This window comes from Tenrec ecaudatus, chromosome 6 (assembly GCF_050624435.1).
Source record: "Tenrec ecaudatus isolate mTenEca1 chromosome 6, mTenEca1.hap1, whole genome shotgun sequence".
NCBI classification, from domain to species: domain Eukaryota; kingdom Metazoa; phylum Chordata; class Mammalia; order Afrosoricida; family Tenrecidae; genus Tenrec; species Tenrec ecaudatus.
In genome coordinates, this window is record NC_134535.1 from 135826140 (window position 1) to 135840201 (window position 14062).

General features: G+C 39.0%; 1 protein-coding gene across 1 annotated transcript in view; it reads right to left on the minus strand.

The window, feature by feature from the left end:
* Nucleotides 1-13681, minus strand: part of LOC142451267 (prostaglandin-E(2) 9-reductase-like) — a 57444-nt gene extending 43763 nt beyond the window's left edge. The window contains exon 1 of the mRNA XM_075553162.1: nt 13598-13681. Coding sequence (XP_075409277.1) covers nt 13598-13681 — 84 coding nt within the window. The remainder of the gene's footprint in view (nt 1-13597) is intronic.
* Nucleotides 13682-14062: the final 381 nt, after the last annotated feature.

The following is a 14062-nucleotide window of genomic DNA, read 5'->3' on the forward strand; positions in this document are numbered from 1 at the left end:
TGAGGCGCCCTCCAGCCAATGACCTACACAATTGGCACCAGTCAGGCTATTCACCAGGGTATCTGGCCCCTCAGTCAGAAGACGGAATCCCCTACAAGCCTGAGCTTGTGCATGTTCTGTTGTCTATTCCTCCTGCAGTGGACTCATACAGTATTTGTCCTTTCTTGCTTGACTAATTTCACTCATCATAATGTCATCCAGATCCCTCCACGTTCTGAGGTGTTTCCCGTTTTCATCACTGTTTTTAGGGATGCATAGTATTCCATTGTGTGTATATTCCAACGCTTTTTTATCCACTCTTTTACTGATGGGAATTTAGGCTGTTTCCGGCTTTTTGCTATTGTGCACTGTACTGCAATAAACACAGGGGAGCAAACATCTGCTTGTGGTCTCGTTCTTATTTCTTTTGGGTAGATGTCCAGTAATGGTATTGCTGGTATGGTATTTCAATTTCCATCAATTTTAGGTATCGCCACATTGCTTTCTGTGGTGGCTGTACTTATTTACAAGTCCACCAGCAGTGGATAAGAGTTCCAATCTCACCACACCCTCTCCAAAATTTGTTGTTCGCCTTTTTTCTCTTCTTTTTTTTTAAAAATTGAGTTATTGTTATGCCATTAGGTTGTATCTCATATTAGTTTTGACTTTCGTTTTCCAGATGGCTAGTGACTGGGAGCATTTCCTCTTGTATCTATTAGCCATTTGAGAGCCATCCTTTGTGAATCATCTGTTCAGGTCCTTTCCCCACCTTCTCAGAAGGTTATTAGTTTTTTCTTGTTGTAGACTTGTAAAATACTGTAGATTTTAGTAATTGGTCCGTTGTCCATTATGTCATTACTAGATATCTTTTCCCAGTCTGTGGGCTCTCTTTTTACTCTTTTAATGAAGTCTTTCGATGTCCACAGTGTTTTATTTTGAATAGGTCCCGCTCACCTATTTCATCTTCCACAGGTGTATTTCTTTTGCTATTTTTGATAGTCTGTGTATTCCCTGCACCTGGGCTCCTAGTTTTGTCCCAGATTTTTCTTTAAAGATCCTGATAGCTTTGGATTTTACACTTAGGTCTTTGATCCACCTTGAGTTTGTGTATGTGCATAGTATGAGATATGGGTCTTGTTTCATTCTTCTGCAAGTGGATATCCAAAACTTCCAATACCATGTATTGAAGCAGGCATCTCTTTCTCACTTAATATATTTTAGGCCTTTGTGAAGTATCAGTTTGTCTGTATGAGAATGGTTTTATTTCTAGGGGTTGTGTCCTGATCCATTGGTGCATGTATCTATCTATCATTATACCTGTACCAGGCTGCTTTGACACCTGTGTCTGCGTAGTAGGTTTTGAGGTCAGGTAGTGCAAGACAGCCTACTTTATTCTTCTTGAGTTCTTTGCCTATTCTGGACTTCTTCCCTCTTCATATGGTAATGAGTTTTTTCCAGTGCTTTGAAGAATAGCGATGGAATTTGTATTGGGACTGCATAGAATTTGTAGATTGCTTTAGGTAGTATCGACATTTTCACAATATCGAATCTTCACAATATTGATCCATGAACATAGCATATTCTTCCATTTGTGTAGCTCTCTTTTGGTTTCTTTTAGTAATGTTCTGTAGTTTTCTTCGTACAAGTCTTTTGATTTTTTTGGTTAGGTTTATTCCTATGAGTTTTAACTTTTGTGTGGCTATTGTGAATGGTATTGATTCCTTGATGTCTTTTTCATTATTCCCATCACTGGTATGTAGGAATCCAATTAATTTCTCCTTGTTTATCATGCATCCTGATACTCTACTAAACTCCTCTATTGTTTCCAGCAATCCTATTGTGGACCTCTTAGGATTTTCAATATGTAAAATCATGTCATCTGCAAATAGCAATATTTCACTTCTTCTTTACCCAATTGTACTCCCTTGATTTCTTGCCATGTCTCATGGTACTGGTGAAGACATCCGGCACAGTGTTGAATAAAAGTGGAGATAAAGGAAATCCTTGTTGGGTTCCCTTATTCACTGGAAATATTTTCGGCTTTTGTCCATTGTGTATAATGTTGCCTATTACATTCAATGTTTTTTTCATATATGGTTTTCATTGTATTGAGGATTTTTTCTTCAAATCCTATCTTCGTGAGAGTTTTTATAAGGAATGGGTGTTGGATGCTATCAAATGCTTTCTTTCTGCATCAGTTGATATGATCATACGGTTCTTATCCTTTTTCTTGTTAATGTGATGAATTACATTAATTGCTTTCTGAATATCGAACCATCCCTGCATCCTTTATATGAATCCCACTTAGTCATGATGTATTATTATTTTTTTGGATATGTTGAATTCTGTTGGCCAAGATTTTTGCATGTATATTCATGACACATATTGATCCATAATTCTATCTCCTTCTGGAGTCTTTGTCTGGTTTCGTTTTAAGGGTTAAGCTGGCTTCCTAGAATGAGTTTTGGGGGTTTGCTGTTTCTTTTTATGCTCTGCAAGAATCTGTGTAAGATTGGTGTCAGCTTTTCCCTGAATACTTGCTAAAATTCTTCGGTGAAGTCATCTGGATGAAGACTTTTTCTGTTGGGAGTTTCTTGATTACCTTATGTAGCTTTTCTTTTGGGTCTATTCAAGTTCTCAATGCCCATATGCATTAATTTGGGGAGAGAGTGATTTTTGAAGTATTAGTCCAAGAATTCCATTACTATTTTAACTGTAGGCTTATTTGTTCCTTCTTGTTCAGGCACCCCCAAAATTCAGATATTGTTTTGCCTCATGATGTCTCTCATCGTCCTCAGACTTCAGATTATTTTGCTTTTGTATTTGATTGTTTCTCTTGTTGGCTGAATTCTGCTTTGTTGTATTTGAGATTGCTGGTTCAGTTTTCCATTTCTTTTATTCTATTGGTCAGATCATGCACCTTGGTCTTTATTTCTGCTACATCATTCCGTAAATCCTGGATTTGCTTTTGGTGTGAAGATTCTAGTATTTCCTTTTTTCATCTCTTTTCAGGCTTTATCCCCTATTTTCTGACAAGGCCCTAAGCATTGCTCTCTTCTAGTTTCTATCTGGCAATTCAAGGACTTTTTCTTTTGTGTCATCCATTGGGTTTGGGTAATCTTCAGTAATTGACTTGTTTTTCTTCTTGTTGTTGTTGTTTTATAGTAGCTGCTCATGTTAGCTGTGTTTTCACCACATCAGCTGTGAGCTGAAGGTGCTGTGTGGACTTCTGGGATATGTAGGGAGTAGGGTCTGGCTCTTTATGTTAGGGGTGGATTAGGTGGGGTGTTCTAAAATGTACTGTATGTAGATGAGGAAGGAGTGAATAGGAGGAATAGGATAGAGGTGCTTGGGTGTAAGTTTTCAGTGTTGGTATTAATCACAGGAAGCCTTCTGGTTAAGAGTAAGAATTTTTACTGAGTTTTAGAAGAGGGTTATGGAAGATGTAATTTTACTTAAAGTAAGTTAAAGGAGAGGTGAAGCAGGTTTAAAGTTTATGGTTGTATGGCTTAGTGAGGGGTATATTAAATCTACGAGAGTCACTTATAGATACATTATATTTTGTAGGGAGAGTGTAACCCTTTAGTTATTGTGTTTATGAAAGAAGGCCCCTTTATTATGGATTTCTGCACAACTTCGAACTATCTACTTTTTGCCTGTGCTCCCAGCCTGTAAACAGGCAATTGAAGTGGATGTTGAAGGGAAGAGGGGCTTCCAATCAGGGAGCGGTCCCAGTGTCTGCCTGCTGTCTAGCCAGGGATGGTGGATGCCACTGAAACACCCAGGTTCCGCCTTCTCTGGCAGGGGCAAAGAGCTTTGTGGTTTCTCCTCAAAATAAAACAGGAACAAATCTAACAACTTCTTGGAGCCTTCTGGTTCGAGGTGCAGTTCTGCTTCACTGAGACTGGGTCCCTCTCTAGAGAGTTGGGGTTATCTATCTGGAAAGCCAGTTCTCTTGCGGCACGATCCTGCAGTACCTTGAGTCTGGGTGCCAATTCTAAATTCTCTGAATTAACTTGCTTTGGTGAGGGGTAGAAAATCTGCCACAACTGGAGAGGACAGTTCACTGGCACAGGGAAAGGGAGACTTCCATGGGGTTCCAATGAGCTCCCGTGGGTGAGAATCAGAGTGGCAAGTTTGAAACAGTCCCACAGTTCCCTGAGACTTGGTCCCACTTCTAAATTCCCTGGATTGGACTACTTTGGTAGTAGGGGGTGGGAGCCAGCTACAATGGGAGAGGAGAGTTAGCCAGTGAGAGGAGAGTGACTCTGCTGTGTTCTCCATGGGTGAGAATCGGAGTGGGAGGTCTGAACAGAATCCCACAGTGCCAAGAATCTGGGCCCTATGTCTATGTTCCCAGACTTGGCATCTGTGTTAGTCTGGGTAGACTGGAGAAACAACTCTAGAAAGACTCAGAAATTGAGTATTTAGAAAACATACCAGCCCAGTCCAGATCAAGTCCACAAGTCTGATATTAGCCTATATGTCCGATGCCAACCTATAAATTCCTTTTCAGACTCATGACACACATGCAATAACACTGAATACAGGAAGATCACAGGCCAGTGGTAGACAGTCTTGTGGATCCAGTGGTGGTAGAAACATTTTAGCACTGGTAGGGGTCTCCATATGGCTCCTCGCAGGGCTCTGGCTGCATCAGTGTAGCCCCCACAGGCTCGTTGTCAGTAATCTCTCGCAGGGAGTGTCCCGTCTCCAGCGAACTATTTATCTCCTTAGTGCTTCCAGATGAGGTCATCAAGCTGTGACCTGATGACTGACAGGCTAAACTCCACCCCTTCACTTTTAAGTCTCCAAATTGACAACAGATTATGTAACTACCATGGCTTCCTTACCAGTTGCTCTCTGAGCCACATGAGGAGATCTCTAAGCTGGGCATTTTACTTCAGTGCCATCTTCTCAGAACCTCCTGCCTGTTTTCCAATTGCCAGTAGCTTGATATATTTTACCTTCCTTTGATTTTTTGTAGAATTTTGTGTTTTTGTGGACCATATATAGAAGAGTCCTGTTTTCCTCTTCACTCTGCTACTTACTGTCTCTTGACTGAGGCATTTAATCAATTTATCTCCGCTATAATTATTGATAGGCATAAGCTTATTGCTGTGCATGTTGTATATTTTTTGTATGTTTGTGTATGTGGTTGCTGGTTTCTTTGTTCCAATTAATTTTTCTTTCCCTGAGTTCATTTTGTTTGTAAGTTTTCTTCATTGCTGTTGTTTTAATGTTTGGTAAATATTATTTTGTTTTTTGGTTATTTTGATGGGCAGGTTTATTGATTTCTTTTGAGGTTACTCTGTAATTTATTAATTTCTTCCTAAGTTTCAAACAGCTAATTCTGTCTTACAATTAACTTGAATTCCTACTTGGAAGTTTGTTCTCTTTTTTTACTTAGTAATTATTTTCCTTAACAAATTCATGTCTCTGTGGTTGTGTTTGGTAATCTAGGACTGAAAATAATTAGGTCTGATAATTTTGTGTCTATATTACTTTCTAGAAATATTATAGTTTTACTTTAACATTTATGTCTTTAATCCTTAGATGAGTTAGTTTTGTGTAAGGTACTAGGTATGGATCCTGTTTCATTTTTCTGCAAATAAACATTGAGCTTTGCTTGCACCATTTGTTAATGAGAGTGCTTCTGCACCATTGGATGGACTTTAGCCCCTTGTGGAAAATCGGTTGGATTTCATTGGGGGTTTAGAGCCTATTCCACTAGTTTATGTTTCTGTCACCAAACTAGCAGTTTTGAGTACTGTAGCTGTATAGTATCTTTCTAGGTCAAGGTTGTGAAGTCTATATTGTTGTTCTTCAATATTGCTTTGGCTCTTAGGGACCTCTTTATAGTCTATGTAAACTTGGTAGTGACACGTTCTGATATCAATAAAGAAAGTTGATGGAATTTGAGTGGTGATTGCATTATATCTACAGATCACTTTAGGTTGTGTTGACATTTTGATATTAATCCTTTCTAGAAAAGCAAAATTTATGATGCTTATATAGGGAAATATGGACATAAATATCGAAATTTATATCAAGAAAATGGCTGAGACAGTGGCGGAAGTGGGCAAGTCCAGGTCCAGGCAGATTCCAACGGTGTGGGTCAGATGTTGTCAGATGTTAGGTTACAGGTTTCTCCTGACTTCAGCATAAGAAATCTTGGAAGCAGCATGAAATAGTAGAAAATGATGGTGCAGGAAGCTGAGAAAACCTCAACCAGGAAAGAACCCCCAAAGAAAAATATTGCAACGTGTAGTATTCCATATTTGAAATATCAAGGACAAGAAGACAATGCTGAGAGCAGCGAGGAGATAAAGAACAGCCAACTACAAAGGAAACTTATAGGAAAAAGCTAAGATTTCTCAGCAGAAACCATGCAGGGAAGAAAACAATTGGATTCAATATATAAAACCTTAGAAGAAAAAAACCTGTCTAAAGGGTTCATGGTACCGTGTGTCTCAGAGGTGTTGTGTCATTGGAGGTTGTATGTCTTTCTGATTTTTGGTGTATGCAGTTCAAGGTTGATGAACCTATTGGAACAGCAAGTAGAATAAGGGTTTCTGGGGGAAGTGGGGTACAGAAGTGGTGGTGGCTCAGGGGAAGACAATATGGAGGAGTCCAGGAAGAAATACAATGTTCGGAAACTGATTGTGGTATCAATTGTACAATTATACTTGATGTGATTAAACCATGGAATGATACAATATCTGTATTAACTCTCAATTAATAAAAAATTATCCATAATAATAAATGTGGACTAAGCTCACAAAATGTTAAACAAACAAAAACATGCCCAAAGGAATATTATATCCAGAAAAATTATCCTTCAAATATGAGCAAGACATAACAGTATCTCCAGACAAGGAGAAATTAGAGGAATTTATACAGACATGAATTACAAAGAACACTAAAGACCATACTCTGGACAGATATTCAACAACAGAGGAGAACCTGACATCAAGCTATAAGACATCCAGATGGAGTCATCTAGAAATCAACACACTTAAAACAATATTCAAAATAGCACAGAAATATAAGAAGAACAAAGAAACAGATAATGCCACAGAACACACATCAAAATGATAGCAACAAACCCACACATATCAATAACAACACCGAAATGTAATGAATTAAAAACACCAGTCAGGGGTCTTAAAGGCTTGAAGATAAACAAGCGGCCATCTAGCTCAGAAGCAACAATGTCCACATGGAAGAACACACCAGCCTGTGTGATCAAGTGGTCCTGAAGGGATCAGGTATCAGGCATCAAAGAACAAAAAAATCATATCATTGACTGCACACCTCCATGATAGGATCGCTGAAGACAAATGGGTGCATAAGCAAACGTGGTGAAGAAAGCTGACGGTGCCCGGCTACCAAAAGAGATAGTGTCTGGGGTCTTAAAGGCTTGAAGGTGAACAAGCGGCCATCTAGCTCAGAAGCATAAAAGCCCACATGGAAGAAGCACACCGGCCAGTGCGATCATGAGGTGCCAAAGGGACCAGGTATAAGGCATCATGCAAAAAAAAAAAAAGATATATGTGTATGTATATATGTGTGTGTATGTATGTGTATATGTGTGTATATATATATGTATGTATATATATATATATATATACACACATATATATCATATTGAATGAAGGGGGAAGTGCAGAGTGGAGACCCAAAGCCCAAGTGTCGGCCAATGGAGATCCCCTCACAGAGGGGTTCAGGAGAGGAGATGGATCAATCAGGGTGCGAGGTAGTACCGATGAAGAACACAGCTTTCCCCCAGATCCTGGATGTTTCCTCCCCCCAACTACCATCATCCGAATTCTACCTTACAGGGCTGGATAGGGCAGAGGTTGTACACTGGTACATATGAGGGCTGGAGGCACAGGGAATCTAGGGTGGATGATACCTTCAGGACCAAGGGTGTGAGGGGCAATGCTGGGAGAGTGGAGGGCGAGTGGGTTGGAAAGGGGGAACTGATTACAAGGAACCACATGTGACCTCCTCCCTGGGAGAGGGACGGCAGGGAAGGGGGAAAGGGAGACTCCGGATAGGGCAAGATATGACAAAATAGTGATGTATAAATTACTAAGGGCACATGAGGGAGGGGGAGTGGGAAGGGAGGGGAAAAAAAAAAAGAGGACCTGATGCAAAGGGCTTAAGTGGAGAGCAAATGCTTTGAGAATGATTGGGGCAGGGAATGTATGGATGTGCTTTATACAATCGATGTATGTAAATGTATGGATTGTGATAAGAGTTGTATGAGTCCCTAATAAAATGTAAAAAAAGAAAAGAGGAGAAAAAAAAAAGAAAATGATTAGTGCAAAGAATGTACAGATGTGCTTTATACAATTGATGTATGTATATGTGTGGATTGTGATAAGAGTTGTATGAGCCCCTAATAAAATGTTTAAAAAAAAGATAAAAAAAATAAATAAAATAAAAACACCAGTCAAGCGATATAGTAATAGGCTGGCTAAGAAAAAAATATGCATCAGTATGCTTCTTACAAGAAACAGACTTTGACACAAAGAAAAACAGACAAAAATTATCAATCTAATGACAAACAAAAATGCAGTTATGACAATAGCAAGCACTGATAAAATAGAAATGAAGGCAAAATCCACCACGAGAGCAAAATAGGGTGCTGCATAGTGATTAAAGGGACAATAGAACTAGAAGACATAACCATAACGCTTTGAACACATGATTTGAATTCTATGGAACTGAAGAGAGAAATATAAAATGCAAAAATAAAATAGTCCAACCACAAAAATTTTTGATTTCTTGATGTCTTTCTTTTTAAGCCCATTTTTGAGATTATTTGGGACAATGCTTAAGAAAATTGTATTGCATAGACTGCATCAGCTCTAGTTTCTTAGATATAGTGTTCCTCTATATTTTCAGCTATTATTACTAGTTTACTAATTTATCATCCTAGTACTAAGTACAAGAATAATCCAGACCAAAAAGTTACAGAATAACACACAAAAACTAAGAAATATTCGAAAAAGAATTAGGCATTAAAGAATTTCCAAGAGAAATTGTATGGCTCGTTGGTTTTGCATTGAGCTGCCCATCATAAGGTCAGGGAATTGAACCTACCAGTCACTCTGCACTCTTTAAAATATTTACAGGCTTGCAGCAAGCAGAGCCATGTCATAAGAACTAATTGTTCTTAAATTGGGGCTAAGTGTGAGCCCCAACTCCACTCATATGTCCGTGGTTTATAAATGTCTCTGTTTCACTATAGAGATATTATTATCATTTCCTATTAGCAAACATTATCAATTAACACCACCACCACCCCACACACACAACACACGCCCCGCTGGGAATGAAGTAATTCTGTTGATAGCTTCATTAATATAGCCAATGGTATATAATTTAAAACAGTTTAGAAAAGGAAGTTATACAAGTATAGGCCCGCTCCAAAGCACAATACATGAACTGTTGACTTGTCTAGATTAAATTCGTCAGTGACTGGCGACTGTTTACACAATGAAGGCTGGTGAGAAGGCAAAACTTTAAATAATATTTACTCACAAAGGCAGAACCATGTCTACCAGATTAATACACATCTTAATGAAGCAATGAGGGCATTCAAATATATGGTAGTCTTAGGTCACCATTCACTGGACACACTCAAGGAAAGAGATCCAAACCAAAGCCCAAGCCTGTTCTAGACCCTTGTTAGCACAGTCACATGCTTCTTCTCATAAGGAGGTGTAGCCCTAAGACCCAGGACTGCAGGTGTGTTGGAGGTAAAGCCTCGCTCACTTAATGGGTTTCCACGTCATTTGCCGCTGATGTGGCATAGGCAGGATGCTGTGAGCATTCAGAGAGCAGAGTCTAAAGTTTCCGTAGTGAATAGCCCTATTAGCAGACAGAGAGCATTGTAAAGTAGGTTACGGCAGCTATTGTTAGGTTAAAATGTAATATTTTATTGTTTGATTTCCTTTTGATCCATTTTAAAGTTGTTTCCGTTGAAAAATAAAAATGAAGGGGACATTACATTGATTACTTCCTGTGAGCTCCTTCTGATCATAGGCCGGGGTGATGCCTAACCTTGCTCTCATGCAGAGTGCACTGCGAAGGGGAAGGCTGCAGCTGCAGCGAGGCTACCGTTTAACACCTTATCACCTCATCGCCCTGTCGACCCTTTTAAAATCTGTTCTAGTTAATATTTTCTGCATTCTTTTCTATTGAGATTTTTTGTTTTACTTTGTTACTGTTGTTGGCTTTGTATGTTTTTCTGTACATGAAATTCAAGATAAGTAAATCTCTGGAGACAGTAACTAGATTAAGGGTTTCTTGCAGGCGAGCTTAGGGGGAAATGGAGAGCTAATAACAATGAGTACAAGACAGAAGAAAATGTTCTAAAATTGATTATGATGATTATTGTACAACTCTTAAAATCATTTTATTGGGGGCTCGGACAGCTCTTATCACAATCCATACATCCGTCCATTGTGTCAAGCACATTTGTACATTCATTGCCATCAGCATTTTCCAAACATTTTCTTTCTACTTGAGCCCTTGGTATCAGCTCCTCATTTTTCCTCTTCATTCCTCCCTCACCCTTCCTCCCTCATGAACCCTTGATACTTAGAATTATAATTTTTTCATGTCTTACACTAACCGATGTCTCCCTTCACCCACTTTTCTATTGTCCATCCCCCTGGAAGGGGGATATATGTAGATCATTGTGATCTGTTCCCTCTTTCTCCCCTGACCTTACCTTTCCCCTCCTGGTATCATTGCTCTTATTATTGGTCCTGAGGGGTTTATCTGTCTGTGATTCTCTGTGTTTTCAGCTCTTATCTGTACCCATGTACAACTCTTTTTAATGTGATTGAACTATTGGATTGTTTGATGTGTAAAATGTAACCCAATAAACTGTTAAAATAAATAAGTACAAATTAAAATGTAATTGAAGGATATCTAAAAAATTTTAAGGTTTGGAAACCCACAGGGGTAGCTCTTCTATGTTCTGTAGGGTCTAGAATCAATTAGATGGCAGCAAGTTTTTCTTTTTGGTATGAGAGGCTGTGTCATCTACACAGATACAAAGTTAGAAGACAGCTTAAGAAGAGTGGGGGGTAGAGAAAGAAAATGCATGTCTATGGAAAATGTGAGGGCAATTTAGAGTGTTGAAAATGTAAGCTTTCATAGAAATTTTCTTAAGTATTTTGAGGATCTGAATTTTTCTTCTTAAAATTATGCAGTTAACAGCCCAGAGCACATTTTAATATATAGAGGTCAATTCATGTTTAATGCTTCAGAGTTGACACTGACTTGAATCTTCTTTATAAGAACAATTTTAACTTTTCTCTTAAAAGTCTGTGCACAGGTTGAGAAGTTGTGTATCTTACAATAAGACTGGAACATTTTCATCTTAATGAAGGAGCTTGAAATCCGAGAGACCCGTTTGGGGTTTCAGAATATTTAATCTCTCTTTATTGAACCAGACTCACTATCAGTCAGTTGATTGATTGATTGATGTTATGACCCATACAGACCCTATGGGACAGAGCGTAACCTCTGTGAATTTCCGAGGCGTTAAATCTTCATGGAAGCAGAACGTCTAATCTTTCTCTTGCAGAGACGGTAGCTGGTGGTTCACATAGCTGACCTGCGGCTAGCAGTCAAACACACAACCCACTATGCCACCAGGGTACCTTATTTATTGCATATTAACTCTTATTTTTGGCCCCTTTTCAGATAACACATCAGAACTGCTTGCTAGTCAGTGCCTAATAAAAGTGAAAATACTTGGGAGAAAATTCCGATTTGCAGTGTAATTGTCACTGTTTAAATATATCTGTGGATCATATATACTTCATTACATATGAAGTATGACTTGACTTAAATATTTAGTACAGTAGAATTAATTTAAATAAGGCCAACATGCATTTCCTTGATCTCAGGCTAGCTAACACTATATTCTCTGGTTTTAAGTGATTAGTAAAGTAGGTGTCTGCTCTGAAAACCAAGGGGAATTCATAAGAGAGAATATAATAATAGATAAGAAGGTTAAAGTCGAAGGGAGCAGACTTTGGAGTGTGGTGGGAGAGGTGTGGGCAGGGGGTGGAGTGTAAGCAAAGGACAGAAGATAAAGCAATAGAGTAGGTGTTTGATGGGTGAAATTTCAAATGATTGGCTTATCTAACAAAAATTAGGGACAGATGTTAAAATGCATTTAGTTTTGTTTATTTTTTCATTTTCAATTTTATTTATTAGCATTTCATGTTTTCTCTTTTAATTCTTTTAAAGTGTATTATTAATTGGGAGTTAATACATATATTATATCATTCCATAGTTCAATCAAGCCAAGCAGAATTGTACAATTGCTACCAGAATCAATTTCCAAACATTATTTTTTTACATGAACTCCTTGACATCGTCTCGCTTTTACCTCCCTCGCCCCACCACCATCCTTACTCCCCTTCCCCACACCCCCAAGCCCTTATTCTACTTGCTGTCCCGTTAGGGTCAGCAATCATGGATTTCATATACTGAAACACAGAAAAAGATATAACACAACTTCATGAGGGTGACCTCTATGACACAACACTTCTGAGATTCAGCTTAATATGAATGAATGAAAAGAAAGCAAAAATACATAAAATGTTGAAAACCAGATCAGGCCCAGAATGCATCAGACGGCGGATCAACCGACAAAGTTTCAATTGTTCAAGTCAGAATTATGCCTTTGATCTTCTGTACTCTTCTCTCCAATGTACTCTTGTTTAGTAACCACTTTCCTCCCATGCCTCAATTGTGGATAGAGGGAATTTACCAGATGCTTATTTCCTATGTAGTTCCCACAAAGGTATCTTGTGTCCCACTGTCACCCAGAGCCGTATGCAAACTGGATTCTCACCATTTAGGTTCTGATACGAACCCCTCCTTCGACTTCAGATTATATGATTTAAAATCCTTCAGTGAGTGATGATGGTGTGCTTCTTCCATGTGAATCTAATTGACATCTCACTTAGATGGCTCCCAGAAGCTTTGTTTCTAAGCCTACTCACCAGGAACCATTACTTGGCTCTTCCTGACCTCTGATGACCCCTAGTTCTTGCCTGAGGTATGACAGAATGAGGTTGTTACCAAGTCTGAAGCCTCAAGGCTGTCCTTAAACCTTCCCACTCCTTCCTCCTCATTTTGCACTGTAAGTAGACAAAACCCCGTCCCTAGTCTCTGTAATGTCTCTTGAATATTCCCTTCTACATAACAGATGAAAAAAGTGAAATTACGCAGAGAAGCCCCTCCCATGGCACTCATCTCAATGCTAGGTACTCAATGCTAGGTGTTCTTAACTACTGAGGTGCTTAATCTCTGACCAACCATGACATTGATGAAGACAGGAGGAAGAATCAATGTCCAGGTAATCTGTAGGTGATCAAAACTCAGACCCAGAAGCACTGAGTGAGGCCAGTGTATATCCACACTTTCCCCATGGAATATCTGTAGCCTGGTGACATTTCAGACCTGGTGATTTCTCAGAGTCACACAGGAACTGAGTTATTACAGTCCACGTTGACTCCCACAAACACTACGCTGCTTTCATGTGCATTCGACACCCCAAGTCCCATAGGATTACCTCTGCTGGTGCATAGGTGCCGAGTCCCAGGGCAGGAATGAAGTGCCCATCATTAAGTTTCACAGAGAGATGTTTGAGGTCCATCTTCTATTATTGTTCTGGCTAAACAGAGCTTGTGCTCTTTCCTCTTCTTGCTTAGAAATGTGAGCAACAAGAAGAGCACAAGCCCAGAGCCTGGATCAACGGTTAGCAAACCAGTTTTTATCAACAGGAGTGTAGGAGGGGCCAATCTTAAAGCAACATTCCAGGGAATGAAAAGAAAATGTCCTAGCTTGAATCATTTTCTCGCAAAAAGAATTCTTAATTATTCTTTAGTGATTAAGTAATCGCTCTTATCTTGGGCTATAAATTTTCTCTTCAGCAGCGACCACACATTATCTTAAATTATATGAAGGTCTTCATTGACTAAGAATTGATCTCTTGGACTAGGAACCTTCAGATACGGATTCTCTTTTCTTGTTTTGC